Source organism: Heteronotia binoei, chromosome 12, assembly GCF_032191835.1.
Source record: "Heteronotia binoei isolate CCM8104 ecotype False Entrance Well chromosome 12, APGP_CSIRO_Hbin_v1, whole genome shotgun sequence".
NCBI lineage: Eukaryota > Metazoa > Chordata > Lepidosauria > Squamata > Gekkonidae > Heteronotia > Heteronotia binoei.
Genome location: NC_083234.1, coordinates 52,562,958 through 52,582,164, shown reverse-complemented (window position 1 = coordinate 52,582,164; position 19,207 = coordinate 52,562,958). Strand labels below are relative to the sequence as shown.

Here is a 19,207-nt window from a genome sequence, read left to right as displayed (position 1 = left end):
GATTTTGGCAATTTCCCTTCTTTGTCAATTTTTTTCTTCCACATCTATCTATTATGTACTGGATTGTTCCATTAAAGTCCCCCATCAACAAAATTTGATCATAAGTCACTTCATCAAGATGTTGCATATTTTTTTAAAAAATGTCCTTTGCACCATTTGGAGCTTAAAGTCCCAACAACAAAGTTTTTTTAGCATTCAATAAAATTTCCACTGCTATGTACCTTCCATCTTTATCTTTAAAAACCAATTTCGGGTCAAATTCTTTTTTAATATAAAAAATTACTGCTCTCTTCTTCTGTTCAGCCAATGTATAAAATTCTAGTCCCAATTGCTTATTCCATAAAAATTTATAGTCCTTTTGTCTAATATGCACTTCTTGTAAACAAACTATATTACAATTTTGTTTTTTTTTTATCCAATGAAATTTTGCCCTCCTTTTTTGTGGTGAGTTTAGTCCGTTTACATTCCAAGATATTAATTTGTAATCCATCATGGTGCAAATTCTTTATTTTCTCCATAAAATCTACGCAGTTCCTGTGTGTTTGTAATTGTAATCCTTTTCCCTTGAAGTTCAAAGCTCAAACCTTCAGGTATTATCCATCTATATCGTTTCCGTTGTCACGTAATTTTTCTATCAGTTTTTTATACGCATTCCTGTCAGTTAACATTTGTCTTGGCAACTCTTTCATAATTCTTATCCTACTACCTCCCACTATCAATGTCTTTTCAAAATTTTTGTTCATGATTTTTCCCACCATTTCTTTTGTCATAAATCTTATGATCACATCTCTTGGCAGATTGTTCTTTTTTGCATTGAGTGAATTCACTCTATACATATAATCATACATATTTCTATTCCCTTCAGGATTTTCCTCCCAAAATTCTGCAATTATTTTTATTATGTAATCTTTCAAGTCAGATTCTTCATCTTCTGATACACCTCTCAGACAAATCTGTGTCTCCATCAACTTGCAGTCATGTATTATCACCTTCTCTTGTAATTTTAATAAGGTGGAATAATGTGTTTTCACTCTCTTTTCCACCTCCTGTACTTTTTTTGTTATTACTACAGTCTCATTTCTGAGATTCTCTATCTCTTTTTTTAATTCTTTTTTTGAGTCCTCAATATCCTTTCTTATTTTTTTTTAGAGGCAGTTATCATTTCTTTCACCCCTTCATTATTCTGGCTTCCAGTGCATCTAATTGGGCTTGCATTTTCTCCATTGAAGCAGACCTAGTACGAATTTGCTTCAGGTCTGATATGTAAAAAAAATAGAAAATTTTTATCTCAGCAAATTAAATTTGGACCATCAGGTTTAATAGAGTGAAGCTTGTCCTTTCCAATGAACCCAATTTCGCCGTCCTCTGAGCCTCAGAGGCTCAGATATTAATGTTTAAAGTTTTTATTTTCCTCAAAATGGTGGACACGACTTTTGCTTCACTTTAAAAAAAATTCCTTCTTTTCCCTTTATCCAATTCAGATCTTCTTCACCCCTGTCCAATAGTCCTTATTTTAAAATTACCAACTCAATTAACTCTACCAATTTTTAATGTCCCAGTCACTTTAAAAACGTTGTTAAAACTTTGTCCTCCCAACAATGGCCACTGATGTTTCTCTCTGATATTATAATCCTAGAGTAGGCTGTTTACTTCTTTTATTTCCTTCTTCTTCCTCTGGTACTTCCTGCTTTTCCTGCCACCAAGTCTCGTTTCGCTGGTAGAGAAATCTCGCGATGTCTGACGTACTTCCTGTGTTGACTGTGAGTGCTGCAGATCTATGACGATGGGGCTACTTCCTCAACAGCAGACAGACAAAACAATAAATTCCTTTCTCCTTTTAGCACTGTCTTTAAAATTTACAAAGTTCAAATTTAGTCCCTTTTCTTCTCCTCCGTTCAGGCTTCCATTATATCCAACTCCCACCTTTTAATTTTGCTTTGTTTAGCTTTAGTTAGTCCCAGAGTGAAAAGATAGCAATCAATACCTTTTTTTTGTAGTTTATCCAAATCGACACCAGTCTTTTGTAGATTAGATGTTTAAAGTTGTAAAAGAAGACTCGAATCCTGTCGAGCTTAAGTCAAATAAATGCCTCTGGAAACTTCTGTAGATGATGAATATGCAACTTCTCTCCAGAGATCCCTCAAAGGAGCCCCCTCCGGGACTCCCTTTCAGCCAAGGTAAGTCTCCTCAAAGTATCTGTGCATATCTTGGACAATTCTCTAGCTGAGAAAAGTAGGCAGAAGGCATTAGTTTGCCTTTTACTACCCCGAACAGAAGTGCCAGCCTGCCCCCGTTAAGGAAAGCAGCTCAGCTCGCCATTTTCCGATCCCAGAAGTCCCTACACAGCACAAGGAGGATGAGCTTAGATACTGGTGACTAGCAGGTTTCAAATGCTGCATGAAGGTTCAGTGTTTAAGTTATCAAAGCAAAACCCTTAAACTTCCCTACTTTTAAGATGGCATCCAGAAGACACATCCACCTCCCCAGATCATACAAGGAGCCATATGGGAATCATAAGGAATGTACACCATACACATTCATTCCACTCTCCTCTACTCTTGCTGTGAGAAGAACATTTTTATTATAACAATAACATGAATGCTGAAGAGAGGGTGGCTGCAGTTTTGTAGTTAATGTGGAGCTCCTGTCAAGGAAATTGAGGTTTATGGTATGGTATATCCTGTCACTTCTACTGCAGTGAGCATATAAAAAGCATTAACTGTTACAGCAGTAAAATGCTTGCATAAAACAGCAGTTTTAAAGCCGCTGGATCCAAGTTGTGAAGCATTTCAAACCAAGGGACAGTAAATTAACAGAACTCTTCTAGGTTGCAGCTTCTTTTTTCCAGAGCACTACAATCGCTTCAGCAGACAAGAAAAACCCATGTTTTACTGATGTCTTGAGTTTACATTATTCGCCTGAGGGAGCAAGAAGATCAAGCTGCCTTAACTCAATGCCACCTGGGCAACTGACATTGCAGCCTCAGTCTCTTTTGCCTATGCTATGAAGTGGGTATGTCTTTTCTTAAAAAAAAAAAACAGGCCTCAGATTCAGTGGGAGCTCACAGGAGCGCAGCTCCTGAACCTTTCTGAGAGTTCCACTTCCTCCTCCTGAGAGTTCTACCTCCTTGTCCATTGAATAGTATGTGCAGCTGCATAACAATCTCTACATACTAGAACTGTCACACTTTTAAAGATATAGCAGACCAAACATCTGACTCTAAAATGACTTGCTATATTTGAGTGTATTTGCATAAACATACATATGAGTGCAGAGACATTTATCTTGTAGATTAGAACTTGCAATTTAATAACTAAGAAGTACCATTCCCTTAAAAGAAAATTAATATTCTCTCTCTCAAAAAGTTCAAATTCTACCTGTGTTGAGAAAGGTAGAGTTCTAGAATGATTATGTATTTCCATGCAGGTCTGTCAGCTTCATCTGCCTATGGCTCTTATTTATTTAAAATATTTCTATGCTGCTTTCAATCCCAATAGGGTTCCCAAGGCAGCAATCATCAAAACATTTCAACATCAAAACATTTTAAATTATTTATATATATACACACACACACATTCATTCTTTATTTCACATTATACACACTCGACACCCACATTATGCACATTATACACACAACACACCCACTAGGAATAAGGCCTGTTGTGAGAAAAAATACGATGGGTTCTAGAAAGAAGCTCTGGGGGAGTGCCCCCCCTTGCTGTCTTCCCACCCAAGTGAAGGCATTCATTCCCCCTGCACCTCAAGGGGAGCTTTCCTCCGAAAGCAGTTGTAATTCTGAGTGATCTCCAGCCCTCACCGGAGATTGGCAAAAATGGTTCCCCAGGAGAAAATGGCTGGTTTGGAGAGTGGATATGACATTGTACCTGTCTGGGGTCCCTCCCCTCCTCAAACCCACCCTCTCTGTCATAGAGGGGCTGCTGCTAAACAGGAGCAAGCAGCCAGGCCTAGTTAAGTCATGCCAGTCAGAAGAATAATTATGGGGGGTGCAGGGGGGCATGACAATGGTCACACAGACGTTGAAGCCCGGCATCCTTTTTGTTTGCAGTGCATTGCTGTCACCTTTTCCTGTCATATTCAGCCTTGTGATGTTTGGCATAAGCATGAACTTGTGGCATGAGCTGGGTTTTTTGTCCTGGCCTGGTTGTGTTATGGTATACCATATAGCAGGGGTGGCCAATGGTAGCTCTCCAGATGTTTTTTGCCTACAACTCCCATCAGCCCCAGCCAGCATAGCCAATGACTGGGGCTGATGGGAGTTGTAGGCAAAAAAACATCTGGAGAGCTACCATATAGTATGTGCCTCAAGGCAGCCATTTTCTGTAGGGGAACTGATCTGACTTCTGCTTTCCATCTCCTCCCCCTCCCTGCAGCCTCTACCTAGGAAAAATATAGTCTTTCTCCTCAGTGGGGACCAAAGCAAAAGGGAAGCAACCTCAGCTATAAAGACAGAGAATCCACCCTGCAAAGCAGCTGCTTTCTCCAGTGCAACTGATTTCTGCCATCTGGAGGACAGCTGTAAGTCTGAGTGATCTCCAGTCCTCACCTGGAGATTGGCAAAAATGGCTGCCAACACTGGTTGTCATGGAGGGCTGCTGCTGATCAGGAGCAAGCAGCCAGACCAAGAGTAGACAACATCTAGGTGGAGCCTGAAGATCTCCTGGTATCACAACTGAACTCCAGACAACAGATCTCTCTCCCCCTGAAAAAAATAACTGCTTTGGTAGATGGACTCTATGGCTTCTCCCTTTACTGACAGAAGCAACCTTGGTTGCCCAGCAACAGCCTCTAGCTAGCAGCTTCCCCATTGGGCCAATCCTCATCTGTCCTGGGGCGAGGCTAAGGGGAGGAGGGAGGGAGGGAGTGACAGGAAACTGGCAGCCGCCATGGCCTCTGAGGAAATGTTCCCGATGGAGCCAGGCCTTGCTGGCTAATTGCATTACCACCTTCATTCCCTGTCTCTTCACTGTTTCCCCACCACTGCTGCCTACTTTCTTTTCTGAATGCCACAGAGAGTGGGTAGGCAACAGTGGGCAGGAGAGAAGAGTGGGCCCAGCCAATGGCATAAAAGTTCTCTTGAGTGGTGGTTAATGGGCCAATCACTGATGGAGTGCACACCACATTCAATGGGCAGCTAAGTGGTGTTGGCTCTCACTAGCATTTGGAAGAGAGACATCCAAAGACTACCAGAAGCGTGACAAGGAGGCAGGCAGCAGCAAACCATCTCTGAACATCTCTTGCCTTGAAAACCCTGCAGGGTCACCATACGTCAGTTGTGATATGATGGTGCTTTCCATCACATATATAAAATAATTCATTAAAGACACATAACACCAAAACCAACAAAGAAGACCTGTAACAGTTATTGTTACTGAAACCCACTGGCAGAAGACAACATCAGAAGGCAGACATCTCTCTCTGGGGAGGGAACGCCTAAGTTTTGGTGCCAAAACCAAGAAGGCCCTTTCTTGTGTTGTCACCCATCTAGCCAGGGGCACTCAAAGCTGGGCCTCCAAAGATGACCAAAGTGGATGGGTAGTTTCATATTGGAGAATGCAGTCCTTGTTATATATTGGCCTTAAGCCCATGTGTGTGTAAAGTGCTTCCAAGTCACAGCCAAATCATTGTGAGTGATCCTGTAGGGTTTTCAACGCAAGGGAGAATCAGAGGTGGATAGCCTTTGGCTTCCTCTGCAAAGCAACCCTGAAATTCCTTGGTTGCCTCCCATCCAAATACTAACCAGGGCTGACCCTACTTAACTTCCAAGATTTCACAAAATCAGGCTAGCCTGGGTTATATAGGGCTTTAAAGGTAATACCAGGATCTTGAATTGTGCCCAGAAGCAAATTGGGAGACAGTGTAGATGGAACAAGAATAGGGTGACATGGTCCCTACAACCCACTCCGGTCAACATTCTGGCTGCAAAATTCTGTACTTCTGTACAGACTGTAACTTCTGAACTGTCTTCAAGGCTAGCCCCATGTAGACCACAGTACAGCAATCTAATTAAATATTATCAGAAGTGACATGTATTACAGTGGCACAATCTCCCCACCACACAAAAAAAGGGCTGCACAACTGGCTACCACTGCCACCTATTTATAAAAAAAAAGAAGGCCTGGGTTCAAAAGCATCCTGAAGCTAGGAACCTGCTCGTTTGGGGGAAGTGCAACCCCATCCAGAACAAGAAATATCCCCCCCCCCGCCCCGCACCGCTATTTAGTTGAGATTAAGTTTCAGTTTGTTAGTCCTCATCCAAGTACTGCTGCCTCACAAAAAGCAACAGTATTTTCATCCTGAAAGGTGAACAAGCAACAAATAACAACAACAAATTTGTATCCCACCCTCCCCGCAGAAGCAGGCTTAAAGCAGACAAAGAAATATCATTCATAAGGTCTTGTTCATTGAATCCCATACAGGGGTCTGCATGGCAGTAAGCCCACTAACTCATTAGGGAGCAACCTTTAAATCGATTAATCCACAACTCAATTAAAATCTTGCAGACTAATTATAAACTAAATGTTGCAAGAGAAAATCTGGGAAGTGACCACTTTGCCTAAAATCCTCCAAACTCCTTCAAAAATGTTACTAAGAGACTGATAAAGTAGCCATTTCGAACAGGCTTATGGAATTACCATATTAATTCACAATCTATGTAAATGTTTAAAACCAATTACAACTATAAACCAGATTTTAAGTGTGAATGACTTAATTAGTCTTTAGAGAAGCTCTTTCCTATGTATATCTGAAAATGCAACTGGCTGGTATTAGGTTTAGGAGGTTCTATAAGAAATACAGTCACCACATTAGTAGTCATAAGCACTGGTGTATTAAAAGACTTGAGAGGATAGATCTACCAGAATGATAGCCTCTGCTAATAAGACACAGGCATAGCCTCCTACTATCTTGATCAAACTTGAGAATTTTCACACAGTTTTGTATTATGCAGAACACATTTAGACAAAAACCAGGTACACAGTGGGCAGATCACAATGCTGGAAATAAACCAAAACATTTTCTGTGTTAACACACACAAAGAAAAACCTCCAAAAGGCAGCAGAGCTTTGGGGGTTTCATACTCTCTTCTCTATCAATTGTTAGATAGATACAAAATATATATAGATATCAAGAGCTAGGACTCCCCCTCTCCCCTTTCAGGCAAGAAAGATGTTTGCCTCTCTCACAGAGAGGAGACTATCTCATTTTGCCCACTTTCATGGAAGACAGTCTGGCAAAGAGCAGGATTAAAGCGCCTGAACAATTAATCAACTCAACAAGGGAGGGAGAGAGGGAGGAAGGAAAGACGCCAACTTTGACAGGTGTTAATAGGGAACAGTGACTAGTAAATGTGACCAAGCAGGAGACTTCATTTGGTTGAAGTTTCATACATATAAAAACAGAACTTATGTTCTCCTGTGTTTTCTTTATGCATTATGCTCTGATGGTTAGATTTTTCATCCAGCACTTACATACAAAGGAATAAAATCAGGCCAGTGGTTCACCTAGTTCAGCATCCTGTTTCCCACAATGGCAAACTCTGCCAGACCCACAGCTCAGATTCAAAGTTCAAAGTCACCCACTCCTGCTCCCCCAGTACAATTTTCATTACGCACCTTAAGCCTTTGGGCTGGGGAAGGGGGATAATATGAGACCTAGTTACACAAGAAGGGATCTGAAATTTAATTAAGTGCTTCCCCACATGTGCTGGATACTTGCAATACATTTGATTCAATACCACTGCATGCAACAAGGGGACCTGAAGATTTTAATCACCACAAAGTAGTGGCAGAGGGACTTTAAACTGCCCCCACCAGCAGCCATCTATCCACCAACACAGCATAAGCAAGATACTTATTTCCTACTTCAGAGTGATGCCAAGGATCTCAGTTTGCATATTGTAAAGCAGTGATTACAAGTCCCTCCTTAAAACAACCTAGAATCCCAATTCACCACCTTTCCCATTCACCAAACTCTCAGTGCCCAAAAGTTCATGCTCCCCATTCTTTTCACTGTAATAAGCCCACAAGTACTCTTTTGATTGGACAAGATTACAAACTTAGTTTCAAGTAGCAACACTTCTTGTATTACAAACAACAAATTAGTTCAACTTTGTCTATCAAATGTGCAGTAGGATACTCCTAACTTGAAGCAAATGAATGATTACATTCATAATCATGCTGATTGCTGAATTACCATAAATGATTTAATGGTGGGTCTCTAATATGGTGGAGTCAATTTACAATTGTTTGTATTTTAAAAACATACAGATAAGAATACATTGTACTGAAGAACACTTAATGCATGTAATAAATGCAGTAGAACAACAAACGCTGATTTCAGATTACCATTTACGCTCCCAAATACATCTTTGTGCCTAAGGAGGAACAGTCAAACAGCACCCTCACACAAACTCATATTAACAAGGGACACAATCCACTATGAGGTTCTCCTGCAAAGGACCCATTGGAATGAATGGTCTTACACATTGTCCCTGTTTATTTCAATGGGATTCACACAGGAATACTTCCCAGTAGATCATTCTCCTTTGGCCAATTCCCTTTCCCATGCCTTTCATAACACCAATTCAGCTCATTTCATGGAAGTGCTGCTGTCCATTCCAATCTTCTCTGTTTAAAAGGTAGTCTTTCAGGACACAGATGCCAATTCTACAAGGCAAACTTGCATGAATATTCTCCAAGTCAGAGTTCCTAACATGGTAACAAAGAAAGATTTTTAAACAACAACCCACCCCCCCAAAACACCTTGTTTCTGCCATGGCTTGGAGAGTTTGTACAAGAAAGACTCTAAGTTTCTATATAAAGTTGGTTGTAAAATGTTTATGGTTTCTATATAAATATATAAAGATGGCAGATTTCATTACAGCCCCTGTTTCTACGCCTGCAAAAGGGGGAAGGGGCAATACCTGCAGACAACACAAAATACCCATTCTGAAGCAATGCCCCAGCCTTTGTAAACTAGTTCATCAAACTGTATCCATATAGGAAGGTTGTCACCATATACTATCAAGCAGATGGCATGTATAAATAGGTCTCTCCAAAAAAGAAAGAAAGAAAAAACACCTGCCAATAAAAGTACAGCAGGAGGGAGAAAAGGGAACTAATGCTACCAGTTGCATTTGTGCCTTTTATTATAATATAGTAGGATGCTCATTAAAACAAAATATAATTCCAATTCTTTTCCACATTGGTAATGTAACTTATGTTGAAATGCTTCTTCTGATGGATCACTACTTCTCTGCTCTCTATGCAAACATCTTTCTCAGAGGGACATTAACACCTCTCAACTCCTACTACAAACCAGTGTGCTGATGTCAGAATGAAGCACAGTAAAATAATCTTTCACAACCTGTTTCAGGACAGAGCAAAAGGTATGCGCTCTTCCTGATCTCAATAGGAAAGATTTAAGCAGATACTGAGCATGATTAAATGTGACTGAATTGTGTCCATACAATTAAAAGAGGGAATATACTCATGAAGAGTAGAATTTTGCTGATGATCACATTTCACGAATACATCACTGAAATATCAAATTATAACACAGACAAAATCACAACCACAATAAATTTCAGTCTTTACAGTATGTTGTTAGTTGCAGTTCCTTTGACAGACATATTGAGAAATGTAACAACTAAAAATTTATATTATGCTACTCCCCCTCCCCCTTAAAATGGTATCTTTTCCCCAGGTGATGAGATTGCTGCTCAGAATATTTCTAATAATTTAGGGGGGGGGGAATAATTTTCAACTTTCACCTATTTGATAATGTATTAAAAAGACTTGCAGAGTTAAAGAACTTCTGACAGAATTACTGTAGAGAAACCAACCCAGCTAAAAATGCACAATTTATGCACAGTCCAGTGTGCTCATGTACAACTGTACAAAAAAATGGACAAGGGCAGCAGAGGAAGAATGAACAGACTTTGTTCAAACAACAAATTAAATTATGAATTTCTAAAAATCACCATCACTAAAGCAAGCTCCGCTAAAAGGCCCCTCCTATTTCTAACTCATTAAATCATTCTAAATCATTCTAAGTCATTAACATGTACACCGTTTTTATAGATGCCCGTTCAACAATATGGAGATGGCTTTTAAAATAAAATCCAGAGGACTACAGCTCTTTTTAAAACACTGTACAACTTTTGGGGAGAGAAATGTAGATGTGGGGGTGTCCACCTTGGCCGGTAATTACAATCAAGATTCCAGCAATGTGGCTAGCCAGCTCATTACTTCCTGCCTTTATACCAAACCCCTTATTTACATTTCAGATTACATTTTTCATGAAACAGCGAGATCTATCAGAGCTGAGAGGGCTGAAATAATGAGGGAGAAATATTTTAATAAAAATGTATTGGGGTCTGCATTTCCGCCCATAGTAGAAAAGAAAGGAGTTCTTCTGTAGTGACGGATCATTTATTCTGCCTCTAAATGAGAAGCAAAAAAGAGAGTGAGAGAAAGAGATGAAACTGATGAACTTTTACTGCCCATTTGTCTTTAGCAGACAATTAAGACAGGAGATCAAAACGGATTATCGTGCCACGCAGACAACTGGCCCAACAGTAATACATCTCCGGGACCACAGATTTGTAACCCTCCTTTTATCCCTCCTCCCTTTCTTCTTACTGCTTTTTCCTCTCTAAAGGCAATGCTAGCTTTGTGGCTCAAGGGGAGCCAAAAGGCTGCCCATCATTATTCAGCCACAGATGTCAGTCTAACCTCCCTTTTTTCTCAGGTTTCTAAAGCTGGGAGCCACAATAATTTGTGACAGATTCTTTTACTGTAAGGTACAAAGAACACACAGAATAAAACATCCAGCGGCAGCAAGGAGCTCTGATCAGATGCGCTGCCTACATGGGAAACACAGTGCATGTAAAAACAAGCGCCAAGAATTTAGACTAGGGAAGAGGCTGGGAGGGGGGAGTGAAGAGACTTGAGGGTTTTTGTACTAATGAGTGATTTGCCTTGTGTTGACTTAACTCACAATATTCCTTGTGGATTTAGGTTGTCCTGGTTTGGCAGCAAGAAACAATATTTGCTGCAATTCACACACAAGTCTGGTGCACAAGTTGCACATGCTGTGTACAATAAGTACTTATTTTCAGGAAAAGGTATGCTAAAAGCAACATTCATTTGAAATTTGTTTCCTAAAATCTGAGTGAAGCCTTTCCTCTCCATCTTAACCAAGCCCCAACCTAAAATTCAGAAAACATTTGTTTGATTTTGTCCTCTGCTAATCTTGCAACATGCTTGCAAAATCTTTCAAACACTATTTTTAGATTGTAAACTGAATGAAAGAATCTGTATCTGGATTAAAAACGGCTGCCTTTCACTTTCTTTTTTGCATTAACAATGTTCAGAAGGGATTGCTGGGTGCTGGCTATTCTTTGTGATAATAGTAAAAGTGCCTGGAAACTCCTCACAGCTTAAGTGCACAGTTTACATTCTTACAGCTTCTTAAAAGGCAACAAGGGGAAGGGATTCAGTGACTGAAATGCATGGGTTTTGTGGTTTGTTTTAAGTTTGAGATGTCCGGTTCCTTCCTACATAGCACTTTTTCTTCTCTCCTGTTCATCTTTTTCTGTGTGTGTATTTTTTTAAAAGTAGAGGGTAAATATAGGGATAAGGAACATTCTGTAGCAGAGCATTAGCTTTGCATCTCAGCTTTTGCAGGCTTGATTTCTTCTGAGGTGGTTTACTGCATGTTAAAATTTCTCTCTGGATGGGGGGGTGGCTGGTAGTTTTACAAAAGGAAAAATATTTTATGTATGAGACAGTTCTATAATCCATAGATCACAGACACGAGAGACAGCAACAGCTCGGAGGGACCCTTAATCCGACTACATTTCACATGATAGACTAGCGGCTTTTTCAGCAAACATTGTGGCCCAATGCTGCCGAGTGTACTTAGGGAGCTATTTATTAACAGATTATTGGCACAAGATGGCAATGAGGACTCATGCATTTACAAAAGGATGCTTTGTTGCATAACCTCAACTCTGCATTACAAGTCCTGGAAAAGGGTCAATATAAAAAACTGAAGCAAAAACCAGCCAGGCAACATGCTGCTTTAAAAATATATTAATATTAATATGACAGAGGCACACCAGGAGTGCGGCCATCAGGGCAGCCATTGTCCCAGCCAGCATATACACTGCTACAAGACAAGGTCTGTGTGCCCTGAAGGGCCCACATTGAGACACACTCAGCAGGCAGGCAAGAGATGCTGCTGTGCCTTATGCATAACAGAAACATTTTTAAAGGAGAGAAAAGTAGAAGGATCAGAAGCAACACCATCCTCATGACAATGCAATTAAAACCTGGCACAGGAGCTGGTTTTTTGTCCTAATATTCTTGAAATGCCCCCACAGGAGGATTTATTTTTATTCTTTAAGGGATACGATTAAAAGTTTGTTCAATGGATCAGATCACAACCCAGAGTTCACTTGCAACAGTCAATACAAATCCCCTTCTCAAAGCTAGAGTTTTTCCAGCGAACAGCAAAAGGGTACTAACTACACCAAGGATGCAAAAATAAAGTTCCCTCCCACCAGCCCAGTACCACTCTTTAATGAGATGCAGTGAAAGGAGAAAGCTGCCGTTGAGATGGGGAGCAGCTTTTAGTTATCACAACCATCATCTCATGAACTATTGAATTATAGGATATATTCACTTTCTACTTCAGTCGGTGCACTAATTGCAAAATTCCCACCACCTTCTTTTTTTTAATTCTATCTTCTGCAAGAGGCAAATAGATCCTGGAAATGTTTTCTAAAATACATTGTGAATCCAAGTAAACTCATATGAGGTTTCTTTAGCTAACTACTGCCTGCAGCACCTCCAAAGGTAGTTTTTAAAGGGTTTTTTAAAGAGGGAAAGTCATGAATCTGATTCCTCAGAAACTGACCCTTAAACTGTGGAAGTTTAACAGAGCTTTTTAAAAAGTTTAAATCCTTTTCCCATGCAAGTTTTAAAATGTTGTGTGCAGTTTTTTTAAAATCATATTTTAATTACAGTTCCCTCTCCTAAAAATTGTTTTTTTCTTATTTGGTTTTTTTAACAAGAAAAAAAGAACAGCAATATTATGTTGAACAACCCTGAAATGAATTTTATCATGTAAAAAATTAATTACGCATTCCAAACCTGGTCACTGTAGTCTTCGGGGAATTGCCTCCGCACCTCAGGATCTGTAAATAATTGACAGATAATATTAATTGGCTTTGGATTAGTGAGCAAGCAGAGAATCACACATTAATATTTGATCAGAAGATGATAGCAGCCCTGGCAGGGGATCCAAGAAGGGCAGCTGAGGCTGAGACGCTGATAAGAGGAAGTAAGGACTCCTCAAGGCTCTCCTTTTACCCTCTTTCCAGAAAGACAAAAAAGAAATTAGAGAGACCTGATGCTACTGTTAACTTTAGGCTGTTATCTAATGCAAAAAAACCTAACCAGGTGCAAATTGCCAGCTACGTGCATGGGTAGAGAAGAACGTTCTGAGCGTGCTTCGACTCCTTATTTTTAATCAGGTACCTCATTTAGCCAACTGCAAGAATGGACTTTTTCTTTCTTTCTACTGAAGGCTTGTAAAGAAAAGCCCAACAGCAGCATTCTGTGGGACCTGATCACAAGTCTTTCAAAGCTGATTCAAGTACGGAGGAGAAACGAAAGAAGAAACTCTCCTTACCAGTTGTTCCAAACATGCATATTTCATTTGCTGAAAACATCTAATTAAAGCATTCCTAAACCACTTCAGCACTGGTAAACCCTAATATTTAACCTTCTTCACATCAGAAACCTCAGGGAACAAAAGTACCTTTCTTCCTCATTGCTCAGGATAAACAACGACAGTTCAACTTGAGAAGCAGCAGCTCAGAACAAGTATAATTGTATTAAATAGAACAGAAGTGCAACACACAGAACCCAGACCAAAAATCATTTCTCTGACAAACCATCTCAAAACAACTCTGTGGAGACCATCTGCTTTTCTTAACAACGTTTCCAAGATTGCCAGTCTCTGTATTATTAGTGTAATTTTTAATTACAACAATAATAGATTAGAAACAAGATGCTATGGAATTTGTGAAGAAGTTGTCATTTATATGCCTGTTGTCCGACTCGCGTTGATACAATTGTCAGCATTTTCAATTCTTCAGGCTTGCAGTGCTGGGTGTATTCTTAACCAGATGCTTTCCATTTTGCAGAAATGTTTCCACAAGTTTTGATCATTATGAAGGGAGTGGGGATTTGTAAACAATCTTTACTGCTCAATTACTGCTCTCCTTTGCCAGAGTCAAGGCTTGCGGGGCAGAGAATAATTTTACAATGTATACATCATATACTTTTATTCTTAAACACACACACACACACACACACACACACACACTTGTCCTACCCTAACTCCCTCACAGGCAAAGTTTGTTTTGCTAATAAATTGGTTAATTGGAGGGTTCAATTGTTACCAGATGCAGAGTTTCCACTAAACTGTACTTGCTTTCAACAAAGTATTTAAATGTACAGTAAGACGACTTAAAAAAAAAAAGCAACTGACTGCAGGAAGCTGTTATTAAGTTTTCTATGTAGACAGAAGTTTGATTAGAGTCCTTCTATTGTGCACAAGGGAGGGGGAGGGAGAAAGCAGCCTCTTAGAGTCATGTAGGACACAAATGGAGACCATCTCAATCATACAAACCAAAGAAGACAGAATATTAGATTCTTTGTGTATCCTTGGTATAGTTTAACCTCTAACAAAAATTTCAGCTGGTTTCGCACCCACTCTTAGAGCCTTTCAGTTGCATCTGCACACAGTACACATGACTGGGATACTTTCAGAAAGCCCAGTGGGGAGCCTGAACCAATGAAGTATCAAGCACATCTAAGCAGACTGAAATAAACAAGTTCAGGGCCATGGCACTCCAAACTCTAAAATGGTCTTACTACTGAGCTATGGCCTTTTCCACTCTTGACAACCCGTGCATATAACCATAAAACCAGCATGCCCTGAAGAAGCAATACTGCCCCATACTACTTTCTTGCCAAATTACACTTCCTGTCCAGCAAATATCTAGCTGGCAGAGGTTATGATGACTGCCCAGCAACCATTGCCAATATAACTTATCATAGCATATCTAGGAACTCAATGAACTACCACAGTGCTTGGATTTCTCAGAGAACATTTTCAGTGAGGTTCAGATCCCTTATTAAACAGATCTTGTCCAAAATGAAATTGTGAAAAATTAGTACCAAAAACTCTCAAGAAAGCAATCAATAGCGGAGAGCCAGCAGTTAGAGGGGCTTTATTAGCATTCTTTTTCGGAAGCATTTCATTTTTTTCCTTAAAATGGCTCTCCTTCAAAAGGCACTTTGCCTACATGGAAAGTGCTTCCACAGAAGAAAAAAAATTAAGTCTTTGCAATGGAACCATCACATGTGACAATCTACATGAGGCTCTCACTCCTTTCCTCCAAAGAAAGGCTATCCGCATCAGAAAAGTATAATTTAACATTTGACTCTTTCTTCAGTCATTATTGACTTTCTCTAGCATTGTCAGTATTTTCCGCCTCCCAATAATCCTGCTTTCATTCTCAACTGAAGCCTCGGGAAAAGGTGAATGATAAATGAAAGGTCCCCAGGCAGACACTATTTCTAAACTATAAATTTATGCTCCCAAATTTTTCCTTTCACTTTTAAATCAATATCAATGTGAAAGAAATTATACAAAATAATAAATTATGCTCATAATGGAATAGACCAAATATATTTTAAGTTCTTGTTGATTATCTTAAACTAGATTCAACATGATAAAGTTCAAACTCAAGTCAGGATACAATTACCACAACTATTGAAGTACCTGCATTTTCAAAATCCATAATCACACAACCTCTTTCACACTTTGAAAGGCAATACCAAGCGTAACAGCTCTGTTGGATCAGCCCCCAAATGTTTAGCCAGTCTTACATTTTATTTCTCATGAAAGCCAAACAAATGCAGAAGATTCACAATCAGGGAGCACAGACCTTTCCTTGCCCTCCACCAAAATTGGTATAGATAAATGTTAGGCCATGAAGGTTCCATTAAGTCACCTTGACTAATAATCGTTTATGGACCTATGCTTTGTCTAATATCTTTTAAAGTAATCTAAAACTAGTGGCAATCACTACATCTTGTGGCAATGAGTTCCAGAAGTTAATCAAGCATAGTGGGGCTGGTCCTACAGAACTTTGGAGGAAGAGGTACTTAATGTAGAGAAAGGCTCATTGGAGCATGGTTAGATCCACACTAGTGTAAAAAACTGTGCAGGCCCAGAGTCTTCTCTCCTAATCAAAATGGTTCTTGTTTGTCACATACAAATATTTCTTGGATTTTCTATATCTGCATCAATAGCTTGTGAATGGGGCAAGCAGGAATTTCAGCTACCTTGAGTATAGAAGAGCACAGAAAAGACCCTAAGCTTTATCCTACTGACTAAGCATTTTAATATTATACCCTCACCCCCAACAACAGGGTTGCTACCTAAACATCTGATGCAAGCTTTAAAAGATCAGAAGTCATCTCTCAGCCCTGTGAATAACTAATTCAGCAGATAAAAGTTTTTGCTTTCACCAATAACCACAACATGCCTGAGATTAATTCTTCAGCAAATATAACTGAAATTTTTGCTCATAAGCTTATATCAATTTTAACTTAAGCCTCAGGAACAGAACAATCTCATTTAGGTTTCCTTCACCTGTAGCACTGGGCTGGTAGCCAGAATCATCACAAGCTTACAGTGTCCTCATAAGCAGCAAGATGTTAAATTGTCCGATTCTCCCCAAAATGCTCAAGGTTTGTTTTAACGCATCTGTGCAATCTGAAGACTGCATAAAACCATTCCACAAATAGCTCCAAGCAGGACATATCAGGCTTGCTCAGCTTTTTTTAGAAGACCTGAAAGGCACCACCTCCTCCTTCCTGTTGCCTCCACTGCACACGATACTCCAACCCAACCACCATGTTTCTTTATGATTCTGGGCAGGCATAAACTCAAGTATTCATGTTGTCAAGCAGGCCTATATCTAAGATTTTTTTCTGGAGGAGGCGCTGGGGGATGCTAATTTAACAAAGCATAAACAATAGGAGAGGGGGGTCAGGGTACCAGGAGAGGGTGTGTATGGCAGATTTGGGAGGTGGCACTGCCCCCATGCCCTCCTCCAGTTACAGCCCTGTTGCTGAGGGAACCAGAAGCCACTACTCTGGGTCTGTGAGACAGAGGATAAGGCCTTGGGCAAATAAGCAAGGCACTAGACTCAACTGACACACAATTTACCTGAGTAATGCTTTCATTTACCTTGCATGTTTCCAAGCATTCCTGTTCCTATCAGCACCAGCATGGCAAATGTACACACCCTGGCACCCTGCAGTTAATAAAATTCTTTTAAAAATTCTCCATCTGGCAGCAATCCACTTATATGCCTGTACTTTTAAAAAAACAGTACTCCACAGGGCTGCATTGCGTCAGCTCCACTGGTTACAGTGTTAAACGGTGTAGGGGCATTTCATAAAATATTAAATACATTTTTATTTGGAAAAAAACACAGCACATTCAGAGCAAAAGAGCGCAGTGCTCTATTTGACTTGCTTTACCCATCGACCATTGCAACTCTGACTGGGAGGTTTCACCACTTGGCCCACAATGCCTTGCTCAGAGGTGAATGGGAGGTTATAAAAGTTGGGTTACAAATGATCTACACATTGCACACAAGAAGAGTATGCATACAATATAGCAGTGAGAGAAATGGGGTGAGGAGGCAGAATGCGCAATCCTAAAAGAAGCCTAAGCTTTATTTAAAGATATTTATATCCTGTATCATATTTATAACATCTACCCCACCCTTTCTATTCAAGGAAACACAATTAAAGCCATCATTTCAGGCTAAACCAGTGATACTCAATCCACAGCTCATCGAGAGCCACATTTATAATTACCATCAACCCAAAAAAGCCACATTTACTTCCATCCCTGGCATGAGTCCTGCATCTCAGGGAGGCTTGCAACTTACCCACTCCTCCATCAGTGGCTATCTGAAGTTGAGAACCATCTGCCAGTCCCTTGCCCCATCAGGCAAGGGCCTTGTCCACTATCCTGAAACATGGAGCAGAAACATTACAGAAGCACAACTGGCATATCAGAGAGCCACTGGATATCACTGAGCTAAACCCTTAAAGGTACAACGGACTGCACTTTCATACCTATTCCAGCAAGACCCAGCTGTAACTTCCAAGATAGCTTCCAACAAATTCAAGTTTCTCTTTGTTGTTTGGAGGACTATGATACAGACCCAGCTTCCAATTAGTTTCCTGCATATGTAACTAAGGCAGCAAGGTAAACCCCAAGGTAAACAATGCATAGACAAAGTTAACATCATAGGGCTAACAGGAGAGAAGTAGAGCCTCACACTCTCATCCAAAGCATCCTGTAATTAGTCTGGATTTATTATGTACCAGGAGCAGCTGATTACCCATTGTATTTTTTCCTGATAAGCACAGGATACAACAAGGCCTCAGCCGGCTATTACTCTTTGCCTTGCCAGTAAGGAACTTGGGCAGGCAGGACTGGGCCTTGACAAAGATATTTGGCTTGGATGTTGAACTCTGTAAAGTTGGAAAAAAACAAGCCCTGAGAGTCAGAATATTTCATGGCAGTATCCCACCTGAATCAAGGAACCAGCCAGCTGCATAACCACTCTTAGCCCCACAGCTTGCTCTCAGCTTCCAGTCCAATTCTCACTTACCCAGCACTACCCTCCTCCTAGAGTTGCCAATTCTCAGTTGAGGACAGGGGATCCCCCAGTTTGGAGCCCCTCCCCCTGCTTCAGGGTTATCAGAAAGCCAAGGGTGGGGAGGAAAATCTCTGCTGGGCACTCCATTATACCCTATGGAGACCAATTCCCATAGGGTATAATGGAGAATTGATACACGGGCATCTGGGGCTTGGAGGGGGGCTGTTTTTTGAGGTAGAGGCACCACATTTTCAGCATAGCATCCAGTGCCTCTCCCCAAAATAGCCCCAAGTTTCAAAAAGATTGGACCAAGGGGTCCTATTCTATGAGCCCCAGAAGGTGCCCCTATCCTTCATTATTTCCAAATGGAGGGAAGACATTTTAAAAGACATTCAGTCCCTTTAAATGTGATGACCA

At 40.3% G+C, this 19,207-nt stretch overlaps 1 protein-coding gene across 12 annotated transcripts in view; it reads right to left on the bottom strand.

The window, feature by feature from the left end:
* The window catches only part of DENND1A (DENN domain containing 1A), a 373,611-nt gene that overhangs the window by 230,036 nt on the left and 124,368 nt on the right, over positions 1–19,207 (bottom strand). For all 12 annotated transcript variants that reach the window (XM_060251436.1, XM_060251437.1, XM_060251442.1 and 9 more), the window contains exon 3: positions 13,179–13,222. In XM_060251436.1, the coding sequence (XP_060107419.1) occupies positions 13,179–13,222 (44 nt within the window). The remainder of the gene's footprint in view (positions 1–13,178; positions 13,223–19,207) is intronic.